The sequence below is a fragment of the Mustelus asterias genome, unplaced genomic scaffold, assembly GCF_964213995.1.
Source record: "Mustelus asterias unplaced genomic scaffold, sMusAst1.hap1.1 HAP1_SCAFFOLD_1558, whole genome shotgun sequence".
NCBI lineage: Eukaryota > Metazoa > Chordata > Chondrichthyes > Carcharhiniformes > Triakidae > Mustelus > Mustelus asterias.
Window position 1 is genome coordinate 17,927 of NW_027591503.1, and position 23,465 is coordinate 41,391.

The following is a 23,465-nucleotide window of genomic DNA, read 5'->3' on the forward strand; positions in this document are numbered from 1 at the left end:
TGTTTAGAATGTCAACTTAATCATTAACCTAACATAGACTAATTACCTAATCATTGAAATCGAAGGTGCATCAGAGAGAAAGTTGTTACGACAGCCTACTGTCCAACAACTTAAAGGTGGTTTGATTTTAATTGTGTTTGAAATTGTCTTGAATAAAGAATGTTTTACACTTCCCCATCCCGAATGCAGTGAAAGACTAACCCTCATAAAATCTCATGCTTTGGTTCACTTTGGGACATTATTTCAACAATCTTGCATATGTATGCAGTAATGGGCAAAGAATGGAGTTGGTTGGGTTAAGTTATGATTTTCTTATGGGGTGGAGGTAGACATTTGAACTGTGCAGGAGGGGCTGACTATTTTTACTCTGATGTTCGTCGATTTGATTTTGGTTGGCATTTGATTTTTTTCTCATCCGAAAGCAAGATCTTGCTGGGTGTTTTCTCATTTTATTGAGTTTGTTATTAAGCAGTAAGATTTTGGTATATGCTTATTGTGTTCACTTAGATTTGCTTAAATGTTTTGCTCTGCTGTTGCGTGTCTTGAAATTTGATCCCTTGCTATTGTTTAGCAGATAGAGGCTACTCCTCCCTCTACTCCTGTAATCCCTGTGATCCCTGTTATGCCAGTCCCTGCTGATGCCAGTGTCTTCTCGTCTGACAGTCAACAGGTTTTGTTCCTATTTCTTTTTCTTTTTGAATGCTTTGATTTTGTTGCTGTATATGCAAATTTATTTTGTGCATTGTTTAATCCTGGGTAATGTTGTTCTGTAGATCTCATGGCACTTCTGGTGAGCAAATAGAACCAAGGAGAGATATAAAAGCAAAATAGAGCGGATGCTGAAATCTAAAAAAAACTGAAAATGCTGGATTAACTCTGGCAGCATCTGTGGAGAGAGAAACAGAGTTAACGTTTTGAATCCCAATAATCCTTCTACGAAGGAGCTATGTGTAAACCAGTGTTTGCACTAATCTGGAGTAATATGAGGTGGCACAGTGGTTAGCATTGTTGCCTCTCAGTGCCAGGGACCTGGACTCGATTCCCGGCTTGGGTGACTGTCTGTGCGGAGTCTGGGTGTTCTCTCCGTGTCTGCGTGGGTTTCCTCCGGGTGCTCTAGTTTCCTCCCGCAGTCCAAAAGATATGCTGGTTAGGTGCATTGGCCATGCTAAATTCTCCCTCCGTGTACCCAAACGGGCACCAGAGTGTAGCGATTAGGGGATTTTCACAGTAACTTCATTGAAGTGTTAATGTAAACCTACTTGTGACACACATTTTAAAAAAACACTATGGTCCACCTTTGCTCCAGTGTGTTTAACCTGCAGGTTGTCCGGCCCTTTTGTTCCAATGATTAAATTGAAAATATTCATGGTCTCAAATGAGCTGGTCATCCTGAATTTATGACGGTCTCGACTGAAAATCTACTTTGCTCTTTGGTTCTGGTTGCCCATCATCAGAAAAACGATTGAGTGGCAAAGGTTTTATAGAAAAACGAGTTTGATCACAGCAACAAACAAAATTTGGTTCTATTGAATTTTTATTTGAAAATCAATTGAACTGGCTATGCAGGTTAAATCTGTGACGGGGAAGAGGAAATGTTTGCACAAAACAAACCAAAGTCACAGAATATTGAGAAGTTAAAGATGTGAACAAGAGTTTGAAATTCTTGAGTAAATTTGTTGGGAGTCCAACCAAAGAAGTCATATACTCCTGCTACTGAAATAGAATTTTAGAAAATGGGGAGATGCAGATATATCCTCTTATTTCCATGGCCTGTTCTCTTTCCACATTCCACCCCGGCCTTAGACTCAAGGTAACCCTAACATAAATGGTTTAAATCAGGGTTGCCGCAACTCCGCAAGCCCAGAATCAGAAGCAACTCCCATGACCTGGCAATCTGAACTTTTGAAACTCGGGCGGTTCAGTCGAATAGCACTGCTTGAGTTTTGGATTCGCTGGTTTTCCTTGTTTGAATTTCATGGGCCTGCGAGCTTGGGAAGGATTGTTTCCCACCCTATTGTCTCATTAGTGGCTAGAACCCATACCCTAACAGCAAGATCCAGTAGTACCAGAAACCTGACATAAATGCAAATTAGATATTTAAACTGTACTACCAGGACGCCATGTAACAAGACCAATGTGGCCCATGAGAATAAAAGCTTGGATAGCCATGATTCAAATGAGCGTCAGGCATTCAAATTACATGGATATTGTGGCACCCTGCATCCTAACGCAAGTGCAGAGCACTATTTAAAAGGATAGATTTCTTACACTTTTTATTGCAGTTAAGCCTGAAACTTTTAAACCTTTAACATGTTAATTTTATTGAGTACCCAGAGACCACCCCTGAGAGAAACATTAAAATCTTTTCACCCCTTACCCCCTTTTCTTGTTAAGAATGTAATTTCTCATGTAGGTGATCATGAAATCAAGCTTGGTTGGCTATTTCTATTTTAATCCTCTTAGTGCTTGACTGCTTTATTGTCCATGCAAGCAGTACTGTATCTATTTCTGAGCACAGAATGGAACTCAGAAGCCAACTTGACAAAGCTCTCAGCAACTGAAAGTTTTATTTCGCTAGTTGGGATTGAGATTATTTCTTCTGAGTTGCAGCATTTAGTTATTTGTTTTTATCTGGTTGGTAAATATTGATTTTTAAATTTTTTTTTTGCAGAATTTGATTTCTAAAAATACCACCTTCAAATGAACTCTCCGCAGATCTGAAACTGATCAATCAGTTTTGTCCATTTTTTAAATCTCCAGATATGTGAAGGACGATCTTTACTGCAGTAACTTTTTTTGCAGTATTCTAATGAGTAAATGAATTTGTTATAAATATTAATTATATTTGGCCCAGATTGGTGGAACAAAGCCATTTGAACTGAATTATTAATGCACAAAAAATCCCATTTCTCAATATGAATGAACAGATAAATGAAAATGCATTCTTTATATCTTCAAAAGGCTCTATGGGTGAATTATTTATATTGAATTTTTCAACAAGTATGTGTCACTCGAAGGAGTTTTTGTTTGTATTGGATCCACCCCCTCTTGCATGTTGCACAATATTCTCAATTTGAGGGGGCAGGCAGGTAATTTATTCCCTAGCCTTTTGTGATCTCTGCACAATTCCAAACAGTTGTTTGAAGTTTGCTTGTCCTCTTCTCATTCTGGCATCCATCCCTCTGAGGGAGCACTTCACATCCACTCGATGTTCTCCTTGACAGATTCTGCTTGAATCCAGCTCAGATCCATTTGGATTAACGTCAGTTGTGGACATTTTATTTTAATAGTCTTGACGTGTGTAGTTTGAAATAAAAATAGAAGGAGCTGGCACGGAATCCAAAAGGAGCGGTCGTCCATGACCAACCTCATTGAATTTACTGAGGAGGTAACAGATATAATAGATGGGGGAAATGTAGTGGATGTAGTGTACCTGGGCATTAGGAAAGCTTTTGACAAAATACGCTTGGGTGATAACTGGACAAGATCAAGGGGTAAGGAATTAAGTAGAGAATGGCAAACTGGATTTAAGATTTTTAAAAATGGGTTAGAAGGGGCAAAACATTTGGGGAAAGCAGTTTAGAGGAGTGAATGGAAATGGCTACTGATATCCCTCAAGGTTCAGTTTCAGGGAAAGTTCTGTTCACTGCAAGTATCAATGATTTAGCCAAAAACCTTGAGGGAGTGGTGTCAAAATGAGCAGACCATGCCAAAATGTGCTTTTTAGAAACTGCAAGAGAATATTAACATGGATGAAGAGATTAATCAGTGGAAGAATTCAATGTCTGAAACCGTGCAGTGATGTGTTTTTGTTAGCACATAAGCATAATTGCTACTTTGTTTTGAGAGTGTAGAGGACTTGTGGAGTACATGTTCACAGCATTCAACACAGTATCTTGGGTGGGTAAGGCTGTTTATTTTTTAGGCAAATAAAATATTAGCTTTCATCTCAATGGGATGTAAAAGTTAAGAGGTAACGATGAGTCTAAAAATAAAAAATGTAGAGCTAAGGATGATTGTCCACACTTGTCGGAAGGTTATGGAGATTTTGGGTAGAGTGCAGTTTAAAGTTTTTGTTATTAGTGTAACAAGTAGGCTTACATTAACACTGCTGTGAAGTGAAAATCCCCTGGTCGCCACACGCCAGTGCCTGTTCAGGTACACTGAGGGAGAAATTAGCATGGCCAATGAACCTAACCTGCACGACTTTCGGACTGTGGGAGGAAACCCATGCAGACACGGGGTGAACATGCAGAATCTGCATAGACAGTGACCCAAGCCAGGAATTGAACCCGGGTCCCTGGCACTGAGGCAGTATTGCTAACCAGTGTCACCTGTACAATCATAAGGTTTCTGCTTGTAAGAGGAAATAGAAAAATGAAGAAATACTTAGGTATTTTTTTGTTGGAATAATGCAGATTTTGGGGCAAGTCATTTTTAAAATCATGAAAGGATGGGCAGAGTTGATGGAAGCAGATTGGCTCCGGTCAAGAATGAGGATCCATTGATTCAATGTATGACAGGACAGAGGATAGAAAATTTGCTTCTGACAGATATGTCAGACTGTTGAATTCACCACCAAGATGAGGCAGAAACTGTTAATCTTCAAGGATGTATTGGATTAGGTGGATGAAGGAGTAGAGATTGAAGGGATCTGGGAACAGAGTGGATAAATGTGATTTGCTCAGAGTGGACGAGTTGGATCAAAAGGCCTGTTTCTGTTGTAATTTGTATTTTTAAGCCCATATCCTACACAGTGCCCAAGTGCACCAGAGTGTTATGTTAATTTGGGAATAGAATACGGAACTGAATTCCGATTTTAAACAGAAAAAGCTAGAAATTCATGCAAAGTTTGTATAAACCGATGCACTGTTTAAACCAATTCCCAGTCAGGAATGTCAGGCTGGTCTGCAATTCACACTTATTTTGACCGCTTTTGAGTGGGAGTGAATGGTTGAAAGCGATGCAATATTGAATTTTGGGTGTTATAAATTGAAATGGAAGGTTATCTGCATTTCTAACATGTTTAACTGTGCTTTTTTTAATCTTTCTTTTAAAGGCTAATCCACCCCCAGTTGTGGTGAATACGGATAGTTTGGAATCTCAACCTTATGTGAGTTTTCAATTTTCCTTCTCGTGTGAAAATTAACATTAAAAAATTGGATTTGGAAAATGAAGAGGCCTATCGCAGCAGACAGGCCAGTGGTTGTTTTCAGATACAGACTCATCCTTTCTGCATCGCTGTTCCATGAGGAAGAAAATTCTCGGGCAAACTATCAAAATCCATCTCTGGTCCTCATTTTCAGTTAAAATTTTACAATTTGGGAAGCCAGCACTTTGATTGCAAAGCAGTGACTCTGTCAGCTGGCAGCCTATGGCTTTGACATTTAATTTCAATACATTGTTGATTTAAGGTGCAGATGGGAAATTGACTTTTTATTTGTGCTTCTCAAGTTGTTGACCTGTATCTGCCCCTCTTGCCACCACTTTTTTCCACAGGTGAACAATACCCTCTTCCAGATAAAAAGTCATTAGATTGCTGCTGCTGCTGCATTCAAGTGAGCTTGTTTATTACATTAAGTATTCAGGAAAGATATGCTGCTTATGAAGTAAGACTTGTCGCCTGTGGATGAGTGCTTCTTTTTGCCGCAGTTTCCAATAGAAGCTGCGACAGATTTCATAGTGATCATCTCTTTGACTATTAGATTCCTTGGAGCTTGTTGCAGTTGTGAAGCGGGTTATTTTAGGAAAATTCTACAGCCGTTTAATATTTTGGGTTGCCTGGTTTATAATCTGAATATCTGCTGTCAAATATTTCTTTAGTGAACCTCAGCCGCACAGTGGTTAGCACTGCTGCCTCACCACCAGGGACCCGGATTTGATTCTCAGCTTGGGTCAGTGTCTGCCCTCTGTAAATTTGAGGTCATTCAAAGCTCTGTTGCCCTTGTCCTTGCTTGCGCCAAGTCCCATTCACCCTTTACTCCTGTGTTCACTGGCCTGCATTGGCTCCCTATTAAGGACGAGGATTTAAGCTATTAAATCCTCGTCCTTGTTTTCGGGTCCTTCTGTGGTCTTGCTCTCCCAACTTTGCAATCACCTCTAGCCCCACAACTCTGAAGTATCTGCATTGTCTAATTCTGGCCTTTTTTAATTGTTCTATCATTGCTGGCAGCACTGTGACACAGTGATTAGCACTGCCAGGGACCTGGGTTCGATTCCCGGCTTGGGTCGCTGTCTGTGCAGAGTCTGCACGTTCTCCCCGTGTCTGCGTAGGTTTCCTCCCATAGTCTGAAAGACGTGCTGGTTAGGTACATTGGCCGTGCTAAATTCTCCCTCAGTGTACCCGAACAGACACCAGAGTATGGCAACTAGGGGACTTTCACAACTTCATTGTGTTAATGTAAGCCTAATTGTGACACTAAAACTTTTTTAAAAAAGCTCATTTGTATTGCATCTAGGAATCCGCCCTCAACACATTTAATGAAAAATCGAAGATATTATTTGGATGATTTTTGCATAAAGAACATTTTTGCCATCTTTTCTAATTTTTCAATTCACCCCTATTCAACCACCATAATAAGAATATGCTGTATGACACAGCTAATAATTTCTGTATTCCGTATGGAATAATTTTATTCATGGCAATCTGTTATTCTGTTATTGCCATTTTTATTACTTGCCCTACTACATTATGCTGGTTTAATGTCTTCTTAAAAAATAAAACGCTTGAGTATTTTTTTTAAAGCAGATAGAATTTCATTTTTATGGGTTGGTCTTCTAAACGTCTCTACTTATATTACCCATTGACAGCTGGCTCTTGCTCTCAAATGTATTTCAATGTTAACTTGGATTAGTAGCGGCAAAGCTATTCTCTCTTGAGCAGTACTGTTAGTGTCTGCAGGTTTCCCATTTTCCAACAATCACGACTGTCAACATAGCAAGACATCTGTCCTCATTACACATACTCCGTTGCTTCCTGTTGTAAGCATCTTTGGGTGCTTTACTACATTAAAGGCACTATACAAATGCAAGCTGTTTTAAAACAGCTTGGTTGGCATGCCTTATGAGGATAGGTTGAGGGAGCTCAGTCTTTTCTCCTTGGAGAGACGAAGGATGAAAGATGACCTGATAGAGGTGTACAAGATGTTGAGAGGTATAGATCGGGTGGATTCTCGGAGGCTTTTTCCCAGGGCTGAAATGGCTGCTACGAGAGGACACAGGTTTAAGGTGCTGGGGAGTAGGTACAGAGGAGATGTCAGGGGTAAGTTTTTCACTCAGAGGGTGGTGGGTGAGTGGAATCGGCTGCCGTCAGTGGTGGTGGAGGCAAACTCGATAGGGTCTTTTAAGAGACTTCTGGATGAGTACATGGGACTTAATAGGATTGAGGGTTATAGGTAAGCCTATATATAAGCCTAGGTAGGTAGGGACATGACTGGCGCAACTTGTGGGCTGAAGGGCCTGTTTGTGCTGTATTTTTTCTATGTTCTATGTAAAACATATATCTAAAGAAAACTATCAGTATCACATCCTGTGTAATGAACACACCTTGTCTTGTGTGTATCTCTGCACCTATTGAATGGCACCCATTTGGTATGGCCTTTTGCAATTTGTATCTTGCATCGTGCCATTTCCACTCATTCTCACCAATTCCTTGAGTACTTGGATTTTCTGCGCTAGTGACCAATATCAGCTTTACGATGAGGAAATTGATTTATTTCCTTGCAGTTTAATGTTCAATTAATTTAAACATCTAACAATTGCAAGTTATATTTATTACTTTGATTTTGTGCCTTTAAGCAATTGATGTCAGGGTGGCGAGGAACATGAGCAAGAGTAGACCATTTAACCCCATCTCCCTATTCTGCCATTCTTGACCTAAATCCATTTACTTGCCGTTGCCTCATATCCCTTAATACTTTTGGCTAACGAATATCTATCAAGCTTGATTTTAAAATTAATAATTGATGTAGCGTCAGTTGTCTTCTGCAGAAGAGTGCCAAACGCCTACCATCCTTTCATTGCTGAAGTCTGGCTCAAATTATGTTATGCCTCCAGTCCTAGCCTTCCCAACCAGTTTCCCTTTACCCTAGTTATTCCCATATTATCTTGCCCATAACAATCGGAATTCTAGGGAATGCAACCCTAGTTTGTGTAATCACTCCATTGAAATTTAACCTTGGGGCCCAGTTATCATTCTGATAAATCCATGCTACACGCCCTCCAAGCGTAAAATATCTCAATCTATCAATATCTCGCTGTGGTGTTAAGCTTCCATCCACATTGCTTACCGTGCCACCTATTTCTGTTACTGGCAGGTTTGAATATTTGGAGCCCTATTCCATCATCAAGTCATAGATAAATATGGTGATTCGTTCAGCATAGATTCAGCACAGCACAGATTCTTGTGACACACCACCATCCATATTCTGCCAATTAGAGTATCTGCCTTTTTTAATTCTTTCAGGGGTCTGGGTTTTGCTGGCTAGGTCAATGTTTATTGCCTGACCCTAATTGTTCTTGAGAATGTGATGGTGAGCTGCTGCCTTGAATCACCGTGTGGTGTGGGTACACCCAGTGCGGTTAGGGATTTGAACCAGTGATAGTGAAGGATCAGTGATATACTGTGGCTCAGAGGGGAACTTGCAAGTGATGGTGCTCCCATGAGTCAGCTGCCCTTGTCTTTCTGGATGGTAAAGATCATGGCGTGTGGAAAGTGCTGTTGGACGAGGCTTGGTGAATTGTACTGTTTGTGGATGGTGCACACTGCTGCCACTGTGTTGGTGGTGGAAGGAGTGAATGTTTACAGTGGTAGATGAGGTCCTGATGAGACAGGCTGCTTTGTCCTGGGTGACGCTGAGTTTCTTCAGTGTTGTTGGAGCTGCACTTATCCAGGCAAGTGGAGAGTATTCCATCACACTTCTGACTCGAGCTTTGTAAATGATGGTGGATAGGCTTTGGGGACTCAGAAGGTGAGTTAATCTCTGCAGCATTCCCATCCTCTGACCTCTTGTAGCCACAGTTTTTACAGAGCTGGACCAGTTAAGTTTCTGGTTGGGTAATTGAGCAATTGTCAACTATCCCACTTCTGACCTTATGATGGAGGGAAGGTCACTGAAGATAAAGATGGTTGGGCCTAGGACTCTACACTGAGGAACTCTTGCAGTGATGACCTAGGGCTGAGATGATTGGCCTCCAATAGACGCAACTATTTTCCTTTGTGCTAGGTGGTACTTTGATTGAATTCCAAGTTTCACATTTGCCGTGATAGGAATTGAACCCAAATCCCCAGAGCATTACCCTGGTCTCTGGATTTCTAGTCCAGTGATGCTACTATTGTTCCACTGGCTCCCCTGCTCTGTCTTTTGCCACTTAATCAATTTCCAAACAAGGTTAACAATTTATGTTCAATTCCATGAACTCCACCTCTAGTTAACAGTCATTTATGAAGGATTTTATCAAATACCTTCTGGAAGTGCATGTAGGTAACATCTGTAGACATTTCCTTTAGTCAGCTCTTCAAGAGAAATTCCATCAGGTTTTTTCAGGTTTGCAAATCATGTTGAAAACTTTCAAGGTGTTCAGTCACCCTATCCTTAACTATAGACTGAAGCAATTTCCCAACAATAGATGTTAGGCTAACTGCTCTCTAAATCCTTGGTTTCCATCTTTCACCTTTCTTAGTGGAGTGATGTGAATGTTGGCAGCTTTTAAGCTGTTGTGCACTTGCCTCCCAAATAGAATGACTTGAATTAAAATCCCAAGTTTTTAAACTTGTGCACAAAATGGCGTCAGGAAATGAATAGCCTGCGTGCCTCCCACAAATTAGAGAAAAGAAAACTGATCTCTTCAGTGGAGAAATCCATAGCCTCGAGTGGCACTTACCTGTATTGAACAGGGCAGTTACTCAGATTGTGCCGCCAATTTAGATTTAGACAAGCATTGGTGTATGATGCAGATCATGTGTTTTTTCATGGCTTGAAGTAGGGACCTAGTGTTGAATGAACTCTATTGTATATGAAGATTAGTAGGCTTCAAAGATGAGAAAAGGGCTCGGTTACTGAACGCCACCCTGAGATTTGACTTCTCCCATGATGAGAGGCAAGGTCCCAAGCTGGAGTTAGTTAACTGGACTAGTGCAAGCCTAGGTAGGCAGAGGGAAAAATAAGTCTCTCGGTACCAATCACTAAACGTTGCACCGCAGGCTAGCAAGATCATAAAAGCAAACCATATTTTAGGTCTAAAGGGATAGAATTGAAAAGTAGGGAAGATTTGCTAAACTTGTCTCAAATCTCAAAACTGGAAAGGATCCAGAGAAAATTTGGAACTTTGCGCCAGCTCCCCCAGTCGATTTGACCCCTTATGCTGACCAATATTCTCTCTCTCTCTCTCTCCCCGCCCCCCCATGACACACTTGTGTCCTCTTTTACATGTAAATCTACATCCCTCTGCCTTTCCTTGTGACCCAAGCTGAACGTTTCATAATCCTTATATTCTTTCAATTATCTTTCTGATCCAACGAACTGAGATACCTATGATATGTAAATCCTTTGTTTATCATTAGTGTCACAAGTAGGCTTACATTAACACTGCAATGAAGTTACTGTGAAAGTCCCCCAGTCACCACTCTCTGGTGGCAATCAATGCCAATCTTGCCAGAATTAATTTTTTTAAATTTAGGTTTTCACCCAACTGGGAATGAAGAACAATTTAATTCTTTACCAAACATCACTCTGCAATGTGTCCACTGCTGTTCCAGTAAAGTGACATTAATCATACGCTGCAACATATTGCGGCAATAGATTTTTATAATATTTTTCTTGGTCTCTGCCAAGATGAATATTTCCCTTGTGTATTGCAAGTAAATGTATAAAATTTTGAGAAGACAAACCTTCAACACATCAGAGCATCTAGAGATGGGCAAGAAATATAAATCAAAATTAATCTTTGCGCATAGGATACTAAATTTAATTATAAAATAAAAATAAGTTAAAATTTTCTTTATCAAATATTTATGGCACTATATTTATTCATTCATGGGGCATAGGTGTCGCTGGCTGGCCAGCATTTATTGCCCATCTAGTTGCCTGAGGGTAGTTGAGAGTCAACATTGCTGTGATTCTGGAATCACATATAGGCCAGACCAGGTAAAGATGGCAGATTTCCTTCCCTAAAGGACATTAGTGAACCAGATGGGTTTTTCCAATAATCGGCAATGGTTTCATGGTCACCAGTAGATTCTTAATTCCAGATTTTTTTATTGACTTCAGATTCCACCATCTGTCCTGGTAGGATTCAAATTCAGGAACACCGAGCATTAGCTGAATTTCTGGATTAATCGTCTAGCGATAATACCACCAGGCCATTGCCTCCTGTATGTACTTCTGCTGTAAACATATAGTTCTGCTGTAAATGTAGGACTTTATTCAAACACCCCTGTAAATGTGAAGCAAAAACTTGAAGATCTGAGCAGGTCTGACAACATCTGTGAAGGGAGAAAAGAGCCAAAGTTTCGAGTCTGGCTGACCCTTCCTCAGACCCTTCTAAATTTGAAACTACTTTGACTACTCCACGTTTCCCTCCTGTCCCTCACCCTTCCCATTCTAGCTGATTTGATAAACCCAGAACTGGCCCTGAAACGCCACATTCCTTTCCTGTCAGAGTGCTTTTTACGACTTCCACAGCATTGTCAATTTCGCTCCAAGTTACAATTCTTCCACAACGGAATCCCCAACCTCTTTTCCAAATTCAATTACCCCAAAGTGTTGTCTTTCCTTGCCCCCTATTGTCAATGAATTTAAACTTGTGCAGGAAGTATCTTGTCTTGTGCCAAGTTCAGCTTGCCAACTCCCTTAGTCTTCACTGGCTTTCGTGGCTTCTCTTTTCCCAATATAGGAAGCTTTTTGTGATCATCTACACGTGATTCCAGGGTCTTGCAGAATCTTGTCTGTAAAGTCTAAAGCCGTATAATCAGTTCTTTAGACACTGCTTTTTCCTCCTTCACAACACAATAAGTAACCAAGACTTTAGTTACCTCAGCCCAACTCTCAAGCCATTTCCGTCATTTATCTACTTCAACAACTGCAGCATGTGTATCTATATCTACATACTTTTGCTGAGGTAATGTTTGAAAACTAATTGTCTGCAAAATACAAGATGTGACTTTACAAGACCCTGCGGTAGAGAGCTGAAAACAAAATTTAGATCTAGTTCCCCGTGATTCACTATCAGAAATGTTATGATCTCTTTCATAGCTGAAATGATAACACAGCAAAATTTCCCATTTTACATTTTTTTTACTGTGACGAACAAACTAAAAGCATTACTGACTAAACACTACTGTTGTAGACCATGCAACTCCGAGGCCAATCCAAATGGAGAAAAAAAACAGAGCTGCACAGGAGTGTTAATGAAAACATTCAACTCAACGCCCAGTTATGTATGGAAATTAAAATAACGAGGGAAAGGAAAGATGGGGTTGAGAAAGCTAAACCTAGTTTTAAAATCTAACAACAACTAAGGACTGAAGAAATGAAACTACACACACTGAAAAGGTGAATTTGCAGTGCCAGGGAGGCTGTTTGGCTGTAATTGATGTTTAACATGGCATTACTGGACAAGCCCAAAATATTTCTAATGGGTTTACTGGGTTTTATCTCCAGTAAGTGCTTTAACTTCATATGTTCCTTGCATTACCGTGTCCGGTCAATTGGCAAGCTACAGCCAATAGCAAAGCTTTTTAAAGTTTATTTATTCGTCACAAGTAGGCTTACATTAACACTGCAATGAAGTTACTCTGAAAACCCCCGAGTCGCCACACTCCGGCACCTGTTCGGGTACACTGAGGGAGAATTTAGCATGGCCAATGCACCTAACCAGCACTGTGGGAGGAAACCAGAGCACCCGGAGGAAACCCACGCAGACTCCACACAGACAGTGACCCAAGCTGGGAATCAAACCCAGATCCCTGGCACTGTGAGGCAGCAGTGCTAACCACTGTTCCACCGTGCCGCAAGATAAGTCAGGACAATTTCCACCTTTAACTGTGCCAATGTGATTATCAGAAGTTGCTGCCCAATTTACATTTTCAACAATGGTGAGTGTTGCTGGCCTCACCATGATTTCTGCAGCAAAATCCAGCCCAGTGTGCTTTTTACCTAAATGTCTCCTCTGTCGGTACATGGTGTACTGACTTCAATGAGGCCCATGAGGTTGGCCTCTTGGAGTATGAGCTCCCTGATTAAGGTCATAATTGCTTGCCCAATCCCGGAGCCTCACCTATCTATACATAGAAGTGTCAGGTCCCCGGCACTCCTGATTCTGAATTTGTACCTGCAGCACTCTAGGCATAGAATAGAGTTTGTAAATGGAATCTGGTGAAGGGCCCTGGCCTCTGAGGAGTTACTTCACATGGAACTTCCCTTTCTCTCTCCCACTATATAAATTAATTTGCTTCCTGATGCGCATCAATTGGACACGAGGCACGAAGCTTCGGTAAAAGAAGGCTTTTATTAACTAACAATGGAACTATCAGAACTTTAACACACTATCCCAGACTGAAGAGGTCCCGTCCGAGCAGGGGGTCTTATACCTCTCCCAGGAGGCGGAGCCCGACTGGGATGTGCCACAACAGTAACAACCACAGGTGTATCAATCCCACCCTAGCCCAACAACAACATTAGAACAACCCAACAACAACATTAGAACAATCCCACAGTGGGAACCAACGATGGTTCACCACACTTCCTATCCCCGTCAAAAGTATTCCTACTTCCTATCCCCTTCTACTGAGAAAATGCGCAAATCTGTTTTTGGCTCACTTCACATCTCATTGCACAGAGGGGCATAGAGCTGTATCTCAATCAATTTATCTTCTCAAAATCTGTGAAACCTCCACTCTCATCTCCCTGAGACTCAGACACTGCAGAGTGCTTCCTGTGTGTGAGATAAGTGAATAGATTTTTTTAATCTTCTGAAGCACTCCACTGAGAAAAATAAAGAAGTTACATATTTTCAGTGTTGTGTTTGCAACATTGAGAATGTTATAAAGGTTAAATTAAATCTGATTATGAACATCTCCACTATCAATCACATGTACTTTTTAAAAATACCATGGCTGGATATTGTGATTCTTTGAGGGGGCTGCTATCAAGTAGTTGCTGAATAAAGCAAGTGTTTTTTTAATGTGCTTCACTGTGTTCAGTGCATCATACAGAAAATATCAAGTTGAACACTGAAGTAAGGCTCTCCCATCATTTCTGAATGACTTGTGTGTGCAACACTGGGATTTTGGGTCAGTTGCCATTAGCTCTGGCCAAGTTGCTTTTAAATTCTCTTGTTAATTTGTACTGCTGAATAATTAAGATCTGAAAGGACTCATTTAAAGTGGCTCTATAATTCTCACTAGAGCCAGTTTAGTGCAATGCTAAACACTGCATCACTATTGATTCATTAGATAAATGTGACTCTTGGTGATGCTTTGTAACTTTGTGGATATAAGCAATTATTCAGCAAATCCGTGATTCGGTTTCTTTACAAAGTGATATTCCATCTTTCTAAGATTACCATATCCTGCTTTATGCCCCATTGGGAAACAAGTGTATATTCCCATTGTCTCCTATCGTGACCATATTCAAGAACAGTCAGATCAGGAATCCCAAATGTGGCCGGAAGGGAGAATTCCTACATAAGCTCCACTGGGTGATTCCAGCAGAAACTGCAAGTGCTCCACAACTGGTGTTTGTCTTCAAAGCCTCTTCAGAGTCCAGTTTTGCCACCAACCCCTAAAGGTAGACTTGAGTGAGATGCCGCTTCCACCTGGTAGGTACAGATCTGCAGCATTCCCTCAGACACTGGAAATTTGTCTCAGCCAAATGAAGAATAGTCATTACTTGAAAATAAGTTCTGTTCAATACGATTCTGCTGCCAATTTTCCAGCATTTTCTGTTTTCGTTTGATTCCCACATCCATAGTATTTTGCCTTTATATGAATGCCAATCTTGTGGTTTTAACTTAGGTTGGGCCTAGAAATTACCAGTCTCATGAAATAAACCTTTCTTGTGATTTTCTTTTGTGAATGTTTTGGGGCACAGTGGTTAGCACTGTTGCCTCACAGCTCCAGGGTCCTGTGTTCAATTCCTGACTTGTGTCACTGTCTGTGTGGAATTTGCACATTCTCCCTGTGTCTGTGTGGGTTTCCTCTGGGTGCTCCGGTTTCCCCCCACAGTCCAGAGATGTGCGGGTTAGGGGGATTGGCCATGCTAAATTGCTCCTTAGTGTCAAGGGGACTAGCTAGGGTAAATGGATGGGGTAGTGGGGACAGAGCCTGGGTGGGATTGTGGTGGTGCAGACTCGATGGGCCGAATGGCCTCCTTCTGCACTCTAGGATTCTATGACTCTATGAATGTTTCTTCACTTCCTTGGATTCTGTACTCTTCAGTTTGTCGGTGGAATCCTTTAACATTGGGCTATCTCTTAACCAATTATGCTGTCTCCAAGTACAACTTTCTTCGCTGTGATGGACATAGCTTATTTAATTTGCAGCAAAGCTTTCATTAATGACTATTATATTGTACGTTCTATGAAAGAGCAAGTTAACATTTACCAAGTGGTTACTGTGCATCACGAGAGTAATATGCAATATTTTGTTTCCCAGCTTCTTGTAATTTAACTGGAAGTAATTGGGTTACAATGCAATTTGTCACTTGGCTGCATTGGTTTTCGGTGCCATATAATAACGTATTTGCATTAATGTGAAACTTGCTGTTGTGGTTCCCATTTGGTTGGCGTAAATGTTATACTGTTGCATGAGTACCTCAGTCAAATTTGCAGATCATGAAAGCCTACAGAAAGGATGGATGGAAACTAGTGGTAAAGATTGATCAATGGGCTTCATCATATGACTATTATTAATTAAGTTAAAGGATCCAAAATCGGTAATGTCAAGTTCAAAGTGCAATCTGTTAGCTAAGTTCCAGCCTCTGCTGTGAACATGAATCCACACACATAGAAGTAATGGTTGCAATTTTATCACATTCCTGACCAATCGATCCAGATATTCACTCAAAATAAGGTTCTGAATTGAGGTGTTTTGTCCAATGTGACTGATCTTTTTCTAAATTGACATTTTACTTGTGTCGTTGGTTCTCTCACAGGTTAATGGTACAGATGCAGATTATGAATATGAAGAAATCACGCTTGAAAGGGTAAGATGGTGAATTTTATTTTTTACTCTTCTCGTGATCCTCCACTTGAACATTCTCCAGTTACAAGATGTTCTTGAGAAGTTCACCTCAATTTGCATCAAATCAAAATGTATTTTGTGCAACTACCAATCATTTCATCCACTGCTTTCCCCAGCAGGTCCTTGCTTACTGGCAATGGCTACCTTCCATTACCTTATTCACATGAACCTTTAGTGGTGATTGTCAGCAGTTATTGAATTGCCAAAGTGTGTCAGATTATTCTGGTTGTTTTCTGGTACTCTTACAGGGGTCATTGTAAGGACCGGGGCTGCTGTTTAGTTTCCACCCCCCCTTTTCTTCTTTTCTCTCCCCACAATCTCATGGGCACTAAAACTAGTTGCTATCCCCTCACTCCAACTGAAATCAACAAACTCAGGACAAATCCGAAATTAAATGTAGGAATCTGGGACTTTTATGGCTCAGATGCTGAGCCCTGTAGGAAGCATTTTTGTTTGGAATATTGTACATTTACTTTGAATAACTTGTTTAAATATATTCATATTGATAAATACATGAGAAAAGATTTCTACTTCCAAGAATTTGATATTTTGCTTTAATTGTAGTCACTGGAATGTGGTAACAGATTTTCAGAATTGGGGCGGCACAGTGGTTAGCACTGCTGCCTCACAGCTTGGAACAGCCTCACAGCGCCAGGGACCTAGATTCAATTCCGGCCTCGGGTGACTGTCTGTGTGAAGTTTGCACATTCTCCCCGTATCTACGTGGGTTTGCTCTGGGTGCTCCGGTTTCCTCCCACAGTCCAAAGATATGCAGGTAAGGTTGATTGGCCATGCTAAATTGCCACTTAGTGTCAGGGGGATTAGGAGGGTAAATATATGGGATTATGGGGATAGGATCTAGGTGGGATTGTTATTGGTGCAGGCTTGCTGGGCCAAATGGCCTCCTTCTGCACTGTAGATCCCATGATTCTTAGAATTACTGTGCCCGTTTATAATTGAGTTGCATATATGAAGTGCAATGCATAACCATATAATCGCAACTAAAATTTATTTTTCTCAAAAATATTGGGGATAAAATGTGTGTTGGCGCTGTGAGGCACATGTCAATGACTCGGAAAAGCCTGGCTTTTGGCTAAAAATTGCCATGTGGCCAATCCCTGCTTATCGTGGGGGTCAAGAAGGATTACAGAAAATAGGCTGCACGTCTGACCTTGTGGTTCAGAAGGGGCACCATGCATGTTAGAGTTGAGGGAGAATTATTCAACCAGTACTCGAGGTGACCACCCACCCATGTGATATACCAGTAAACCAATCTGATCTAATTGTTAATTCATCTGCAGTTGAATATTTATAAAGCAGGCAGCTCACTTGCAAATTCTAAACACGTCTGAAAAGGTGGTCACAAAATTATCCTCATTTAACTAAATACTATGAAATTCCTCAAGTTTCCAGTTGCTGTGATGTGCTATTTAGTGGGAATTTTGATCTGACACTCGTACTTGACTCATGCAAACGTGATTCAAGTTTTCTATCATAGGCTCAAGTTCTCTTTTGGTCATTTTTCTTGTCAACCAGAGTCTCAACAGTGTGGGAGCAAAATTTCACTGTGTGCTTTGTGTTCTTTGTGTGATCTTTGCACAAGTGGATTAATAATTTGTTGAATTATTCTGCAGTTGCTTGCTTGGAAATCTTGTGTCCAACTGTATTCCAAACAGCTGCGATAATTGTTTAATAAAGTTCTGGTCTTTGATCAACCCCTCTTGTTTCTATCCTCCATAGAATAGTTGCCACGCACTTGGGAAATCTGTGTTCACATTTTTCTTTGAAGGGTTTGTAATATCCTGATCATATGTGTATCTCTCATAACATGCGAAGTCCACGTGGTTACTCCCTGTCTCTCGTAATCCTCATTTCTTTCTTAAGAGAAGTTGAAGTGGATAGAATGCTTGGAAAATTTAAGAAATTATTCATCAAATCAGGTGCCCAGGGACTTGAATGAGACCATTGCCTTGGGTTCCAGTGATGCTGTTGGCTGGCATATTGTTGTTCAATATTAGTAATTGTAGACTGTTGCCAGATATAGAAACATAGAAGATAGGAGGAGGCGATTTGGCCCTTCAGGCCTGCTCCACCATTCATCATGATCATGGCTGATCGTCCAACTCAATAGCCTAATCCTACTTTTTCCCCATAACCTTTGATCCCATTCGCCCTAAGCGCTATTTCTAGCCACCTCTTGAATACATTCAATGTTTTGGCATCAACTACTTCCTGTGGTAATGAATTCCACAGGCTCACCCCTCTTTGGGTGAAGAAATGTCTCCTCATCTCCGTGATTGTTCCACAAATATCATCCTTGCCCGATACCATAAAGTCACATAGTAATCGTGACACCTACCTCAGCACGAGACATTTCACTGTGTAGCGTTTGACCCTGAGTCTTTGGGGGAAGGGACCCTTCTTGGAAAATTGCTCAACTGATGAATAATAAAGCCAACATTCTTTTGAACTGAAGGTTTGTCTCCATCTAAACATCTTTTAGGCCAGTTCCAATCAAACTCAGTTTTGATATTTATCAAGTTTTCAAAAACTTCCTATTCCCAAAACTCTAGCATACCTCAGCAAAAGGAAAATGGTTATTGCTGATGAGCTTAATGACAATAGAGAAACTGAAGTTTACACAAGTGCAATTTATTTCATCCTCTCCTAATCGCTGCATGGCAATTCAAATATATCCAAAATGACTGTCATGAGGAATATACCTTGAAGCTGAAGACGTTCAGATCTTTGCATGAAGCATTAGCAAAACCTAAACCAGCTAATTTTCAGTAAGATAAACACACAGTCAGCCATCCTTCTTGACTGTTGGGAGCTGTGAAAATAAAAACTTATGGCTGTTGCTAGTGGAATAATATAAGCTTCCAGCTGAAAAAGAGTCTCATTATTTCCCCACAAAAACAGCAAATGCTGTCCTCATGGGAATGACCCACAGGTGACTAAAACTAGAAGCCACAAGATTTCTTCGTCCTTGAATTTTCCTTCAAATGAATGGAATGCTTCTGTGTTGGGCATAAGGTATAATAGAACCCAAGATGGTAACATTGTCTGGGATCATTCATGTGCCATTTACTATCTGCTGTTGGAAGTTGCATGCTTTTGACATCAGAGCAAGTGGTCCACTCCCCACCTGCAGGGCACAGTACTGGGTCAAAGTAATTCTGTGTATTTGGAGGACAAATCTAAGAAAGGGAATATTATCTGCCCTAAAAGACCTATTTCCACCTCTAGCATCACGTGACTCTGTTCTTCCCCCGCCCCCGCCCCCAATCAGCTATTTGCTGAAACCGTCATTCATGACTTTGTTACGTCTTGACTTGACTCAACTATTCCAAAGCAAGCCTGGCTGGCCTCCCACATTCTGCCCTTTGTAAATTTGAGGTCATTCAAAGCTCTGTTGCCCATGTCCTTACTCGCAGCAAGTCCTATTCACTCTTTACCCCTGTGTTTGCTGGCCTGCATTGGCTCCCTATTGAGTGAGTTGTTGATTTTAAAATCCTCGTCCTTGTTTTCGGGCCCTTCTGTGATCCTGCTCTCCCAGCTTTGCAATCACCTTTAGCCCCACAACTCTGAAATATCTGCATTGTTTAATTCTGGCCTTTTAAAATTGTTCTATCATTGCTGGCAGCACTGTGACACAGTGGTTAGCACTGCCGACTCACAGCGCCAGGAACCTGGGTCCGATTCCCAGCTTGGGTCACTGTCTGTGCAGAGTCTGCAAGTTCTCCCCATGTCTGTGTGGGTTTCCTCCAAGTGTTCCGGTTTGCTCCCACAGTCTGAAAGACCTGCTGGTTAGGTGCATTGGCCATGCTAAATTCTCCCTCTGTACCCGAACAGGTGCCGGAGTATGGAGATAGTAATTGCAGTGTTAATGTAAGCCTACTTATGACACTAATTAATAAACTTTAAACTGGCTTCAGCTGCCTCGGCGCTGGAGTTTGCTTTTCAAACCTCTCAGCATCTCTTTCTTCCTTTTATAACACTTCTTCAACCTATCTCTTGGATTAAGGTTTGGCCATCTGACCCAGAAGCTCTTTATTTGGCTCTGTGTCAAATTTTGTTTTATGATACTTCTGGGGCATATCTTGGCACATTGAAGGGACTATATAAATACGAGGTGGTGTTGGTTTTCCTTGTGTAATTCCTTCCCTGATGTGCCAGATGATTCATATTTTTGAGTGATGTAACAGAGCAGATTTGTGAGTGTATATTTATAGCACAAGAAAGCATTGACCAACTTGTGCTGGTAGCAAACCTTAATGTTTATGACATCTGAAATGCCACCTCTTCGTCCTAAGTGACAGGAAAAACCCTTCGCTTCCAATGTGGGCTTCTTATTGTTTGTGTACAAAATTGAAATGAAATCTCATTCCTCAATGTCCTACCCCATCGCAAGTTAATGGATAAACAATTGATTTCAGCCCTTTCATGTGTGAGCGTGGTGGTTAGGATTAATGAGCAACAGAATCTGTTGATGTTAACTCTTGATAGAATCTGTATTTTACTTCTGAGTGGATTACAGGATGACTGCATGTAGACTTCGCCACTGAATGTAGTTAATGAGCTGAATATACAGTGAGCAGTATTGAGACCAAAATTGTTATCTTCACTTTGGGGAACTGAGGACACTTAAAAGATGGTGCCATCAATTTGAATTAAAAACTTTTATTAACATCCCAATAATTCAACAGTTTTATGCCAAATATTTAGATTTAAGATTTAGGACATCTGTTTACCAAAACTAAGGTAACAACATAAGTAACTGCAGCAATGATCTCTAATGTTGTGTTAACTTTTTTCTCTACTGCATGAGCTATTTTAGTTACATTTGCTTGTGAACAAAAGCCTTCATTCTGTTTTAGTTACATAAAATACTATTTTAGTGAAGGCACTGTCTAGATTTTTGACATGAAAGTCAAAGGGTTAGGGATGTTATTGATGTTGGAAGTTCAACCATGATTTTATTGGATGGAGGAGCATTTAATAAATTCAAAAGTCTATAAGAAAAATGAATGTGTGAGCAACTGTTACCTTTCATTGACCATGCATGATTGTTTTAAGTGAAGCTTTGTCAACTTGAAAGAGCACAAATTCAAAAAGTAGTGATTTTGTGCAGCATCAGAAAAGCAAAATACGTTGGAAAATCGAGTACAGTGATGCACCTTTTGTAAAAAAAAAGAACATTAGTTTTTTAAAAAAGTTTTAATTTTTGAAAGTTCATCCTTCCAAAACGTTGTGTCTTGGGCATAACCAACTCTTGCTGATCCATTACTCATTTGTTAAACTACTTGGGTGCTGGGGAGTCAGGGATATGAATACAAGTGACCTCTTCGCAGATCTTTAGCAAAGCTATTTTGTCAACAATCAATGACTATAAATTGAGTTCTTTCACTTTCCTTTTTGGGAAGCATCTAACCTCTGCTAACAGGGGGGTGGGGGAGGTATGAAGAAGAGTCATATGGACACCAAATGTCAACATTCTTTCGCTCCACAGATGCTGCCAGATCTGCTGAGTTTTTCCAGCATTTTCTGTTTTTATCTCTGCTAATGGCTTGGTTAAGTTCAGGATGTCAATAGCAATTGTGAGGCCACACTTCACTGTGAGGCAGTGCTTTGGTGCCCCCAAATTTTTCACTAGAGCTTCTCGTTTTCATTGAGTTGGTGTTCTCCTTGAAAGTTGTTATAAATTCTCAGTTATCGCCATTAAAAAAAGGTGTCTGAAATGAAAATGTAGGGTACTGCGTTCCTTGTTGGAAAAGACCCTGCTGCCAACAAAAATTAAACTTTTACTGATTGCTACCGAAGTATTTTCATAATGACTTAGTTTCTCTTGAGTTTTATGCCTGATTTTCTATTTCTGCACTTGCATCTAGGGAAATTCAGGCCTGGGCTTCAGCATTGCGGGTGGCACAGATAATCCGCACATTGGTGATGATCCCAGCATATTCATTACAAAAATCATTGCAGGAGGTGCAGCTGCACAAGATGGAAGACTGCGGTAAGTCCAAGTGTTAATGCATTGCCTTTTGCTTTCTTACATAAAACAAAGATTGATCCTGTCATATCTGCTACAAAGACCATGTTGATCGATCTTACACCCAGCTTCACAGAAGCTGCTGCTGAGACATATCTCTAGTTTTTTTTAAAGAGGAAAATCTTGAGATTTGAACCATGAATAAAGTGGTAAGTGTAACCATTAGAAGCGGTTCATTATTTAAAGGAAGTTACAATTGAGGTTGTGAATAATTGCAATTACCGAAAGCAGCAAGTGCATAGTTTATAACGTCATGTCCATGTGCTAATTTCTTGCTCATCTGAGCTTCAGCACATTATTAATTTGCTTTAACGGCAAAAAAGGAGACTTGTTACTTAAAACTCCGCAATTAATAATATGCATCTTGGGACAAGAGTCTGAATTTTTGCGGCCCAGGAGATTAAAAGCAGACTTCCCAATCTTATTACATCTTCGGTGTTTACTAGCCGCCTGAAGAGTGATTAAACTCTTTGTCCAGAAGATTGCTTTGTGGCCTCAATAAAGTAACAAGCCTAATAAATTATTGGGCATTGCATGAATGGAGCACTTGTGTGTATAAAACAGCCTGCTATCTGATTTAACTGTGTGGTGCCAGAGGGATGATTGTGTGCACACAGCATTACCCATGGGAAGTCTTGAGTTGGGACTGTTTTTCAAGAGTAGAAGCATTGTAAAGTAGTGTCTAGCCATGTGTCATTTTTGAGGCAGGAATATGGAAGTATTGTTCATTCCTGAAATGAATGCTCGGGTCAGGTAAGTCAAGCTGAACATCAGAACTGAGCTCCATGTGAGTGACAGGTTAGTTAGGTTTGGAGACATTGTGGAGCCAGTAAGCTCTTAAAGGGAACTCGGGTGAAGCATTTTGAGATTGTTTCACTTTGTATGGAAGATAACTGGAAATAGCATTATTTCCAAAATGGCGAGAAAGAAACTGTGGAGGAGCAAACGGATTTGGCAATCCACGTATACAAATCACTAAAACTGGGTGGGCAGTTGCATAAAGGTGAATGGGAATATTGGTCTTTGTCTCAAGAGGCCTGGAATACAAAGGGGGGTGGGGGGGAGGGTCATTGTGGGGGGCAGGGGGAGGCAAAGTTATGTTCAAATTGTACAGTCTTGCTCAAATATCATCTGGAGTACCACATTCAGTCCTCAACACTAAACAGGAGGAAA

General features: G+C 40.7%; 1 protein-coding gene across 1 annotated transcript in view; it reads left to right on the plus strand.

Moving 5' to 3' along the window:
* Positions 1-551: 551 nt before the first annotated feature.
* Positions 552-23,465, plus strand: part of LOC144488429 (disks large homolog 1-like) — a 48,035-nt gene continuing 25,121 nt past the window's right edge. Inside the window, exons 1-4 of the mRNA XM_078206502.1 lie at positions 552-670; positions 5,060-5,113; positions 16,152-16,202; positions 22,132-22,256. Coding sequence (XP_078062628.1) covers positions 623-670; positions 5,060-5,113; positions 16,152-16,202; positions 22,132-22,256 — 278 coding nt within the window. The 5' untranslated portion in view covers positions 552-622. The remainder of the gene's footprint in view (positions 671-5,059; positions 5,114-16,151; positions 16,203-22,131; positions 22,257-23,465) is intronic.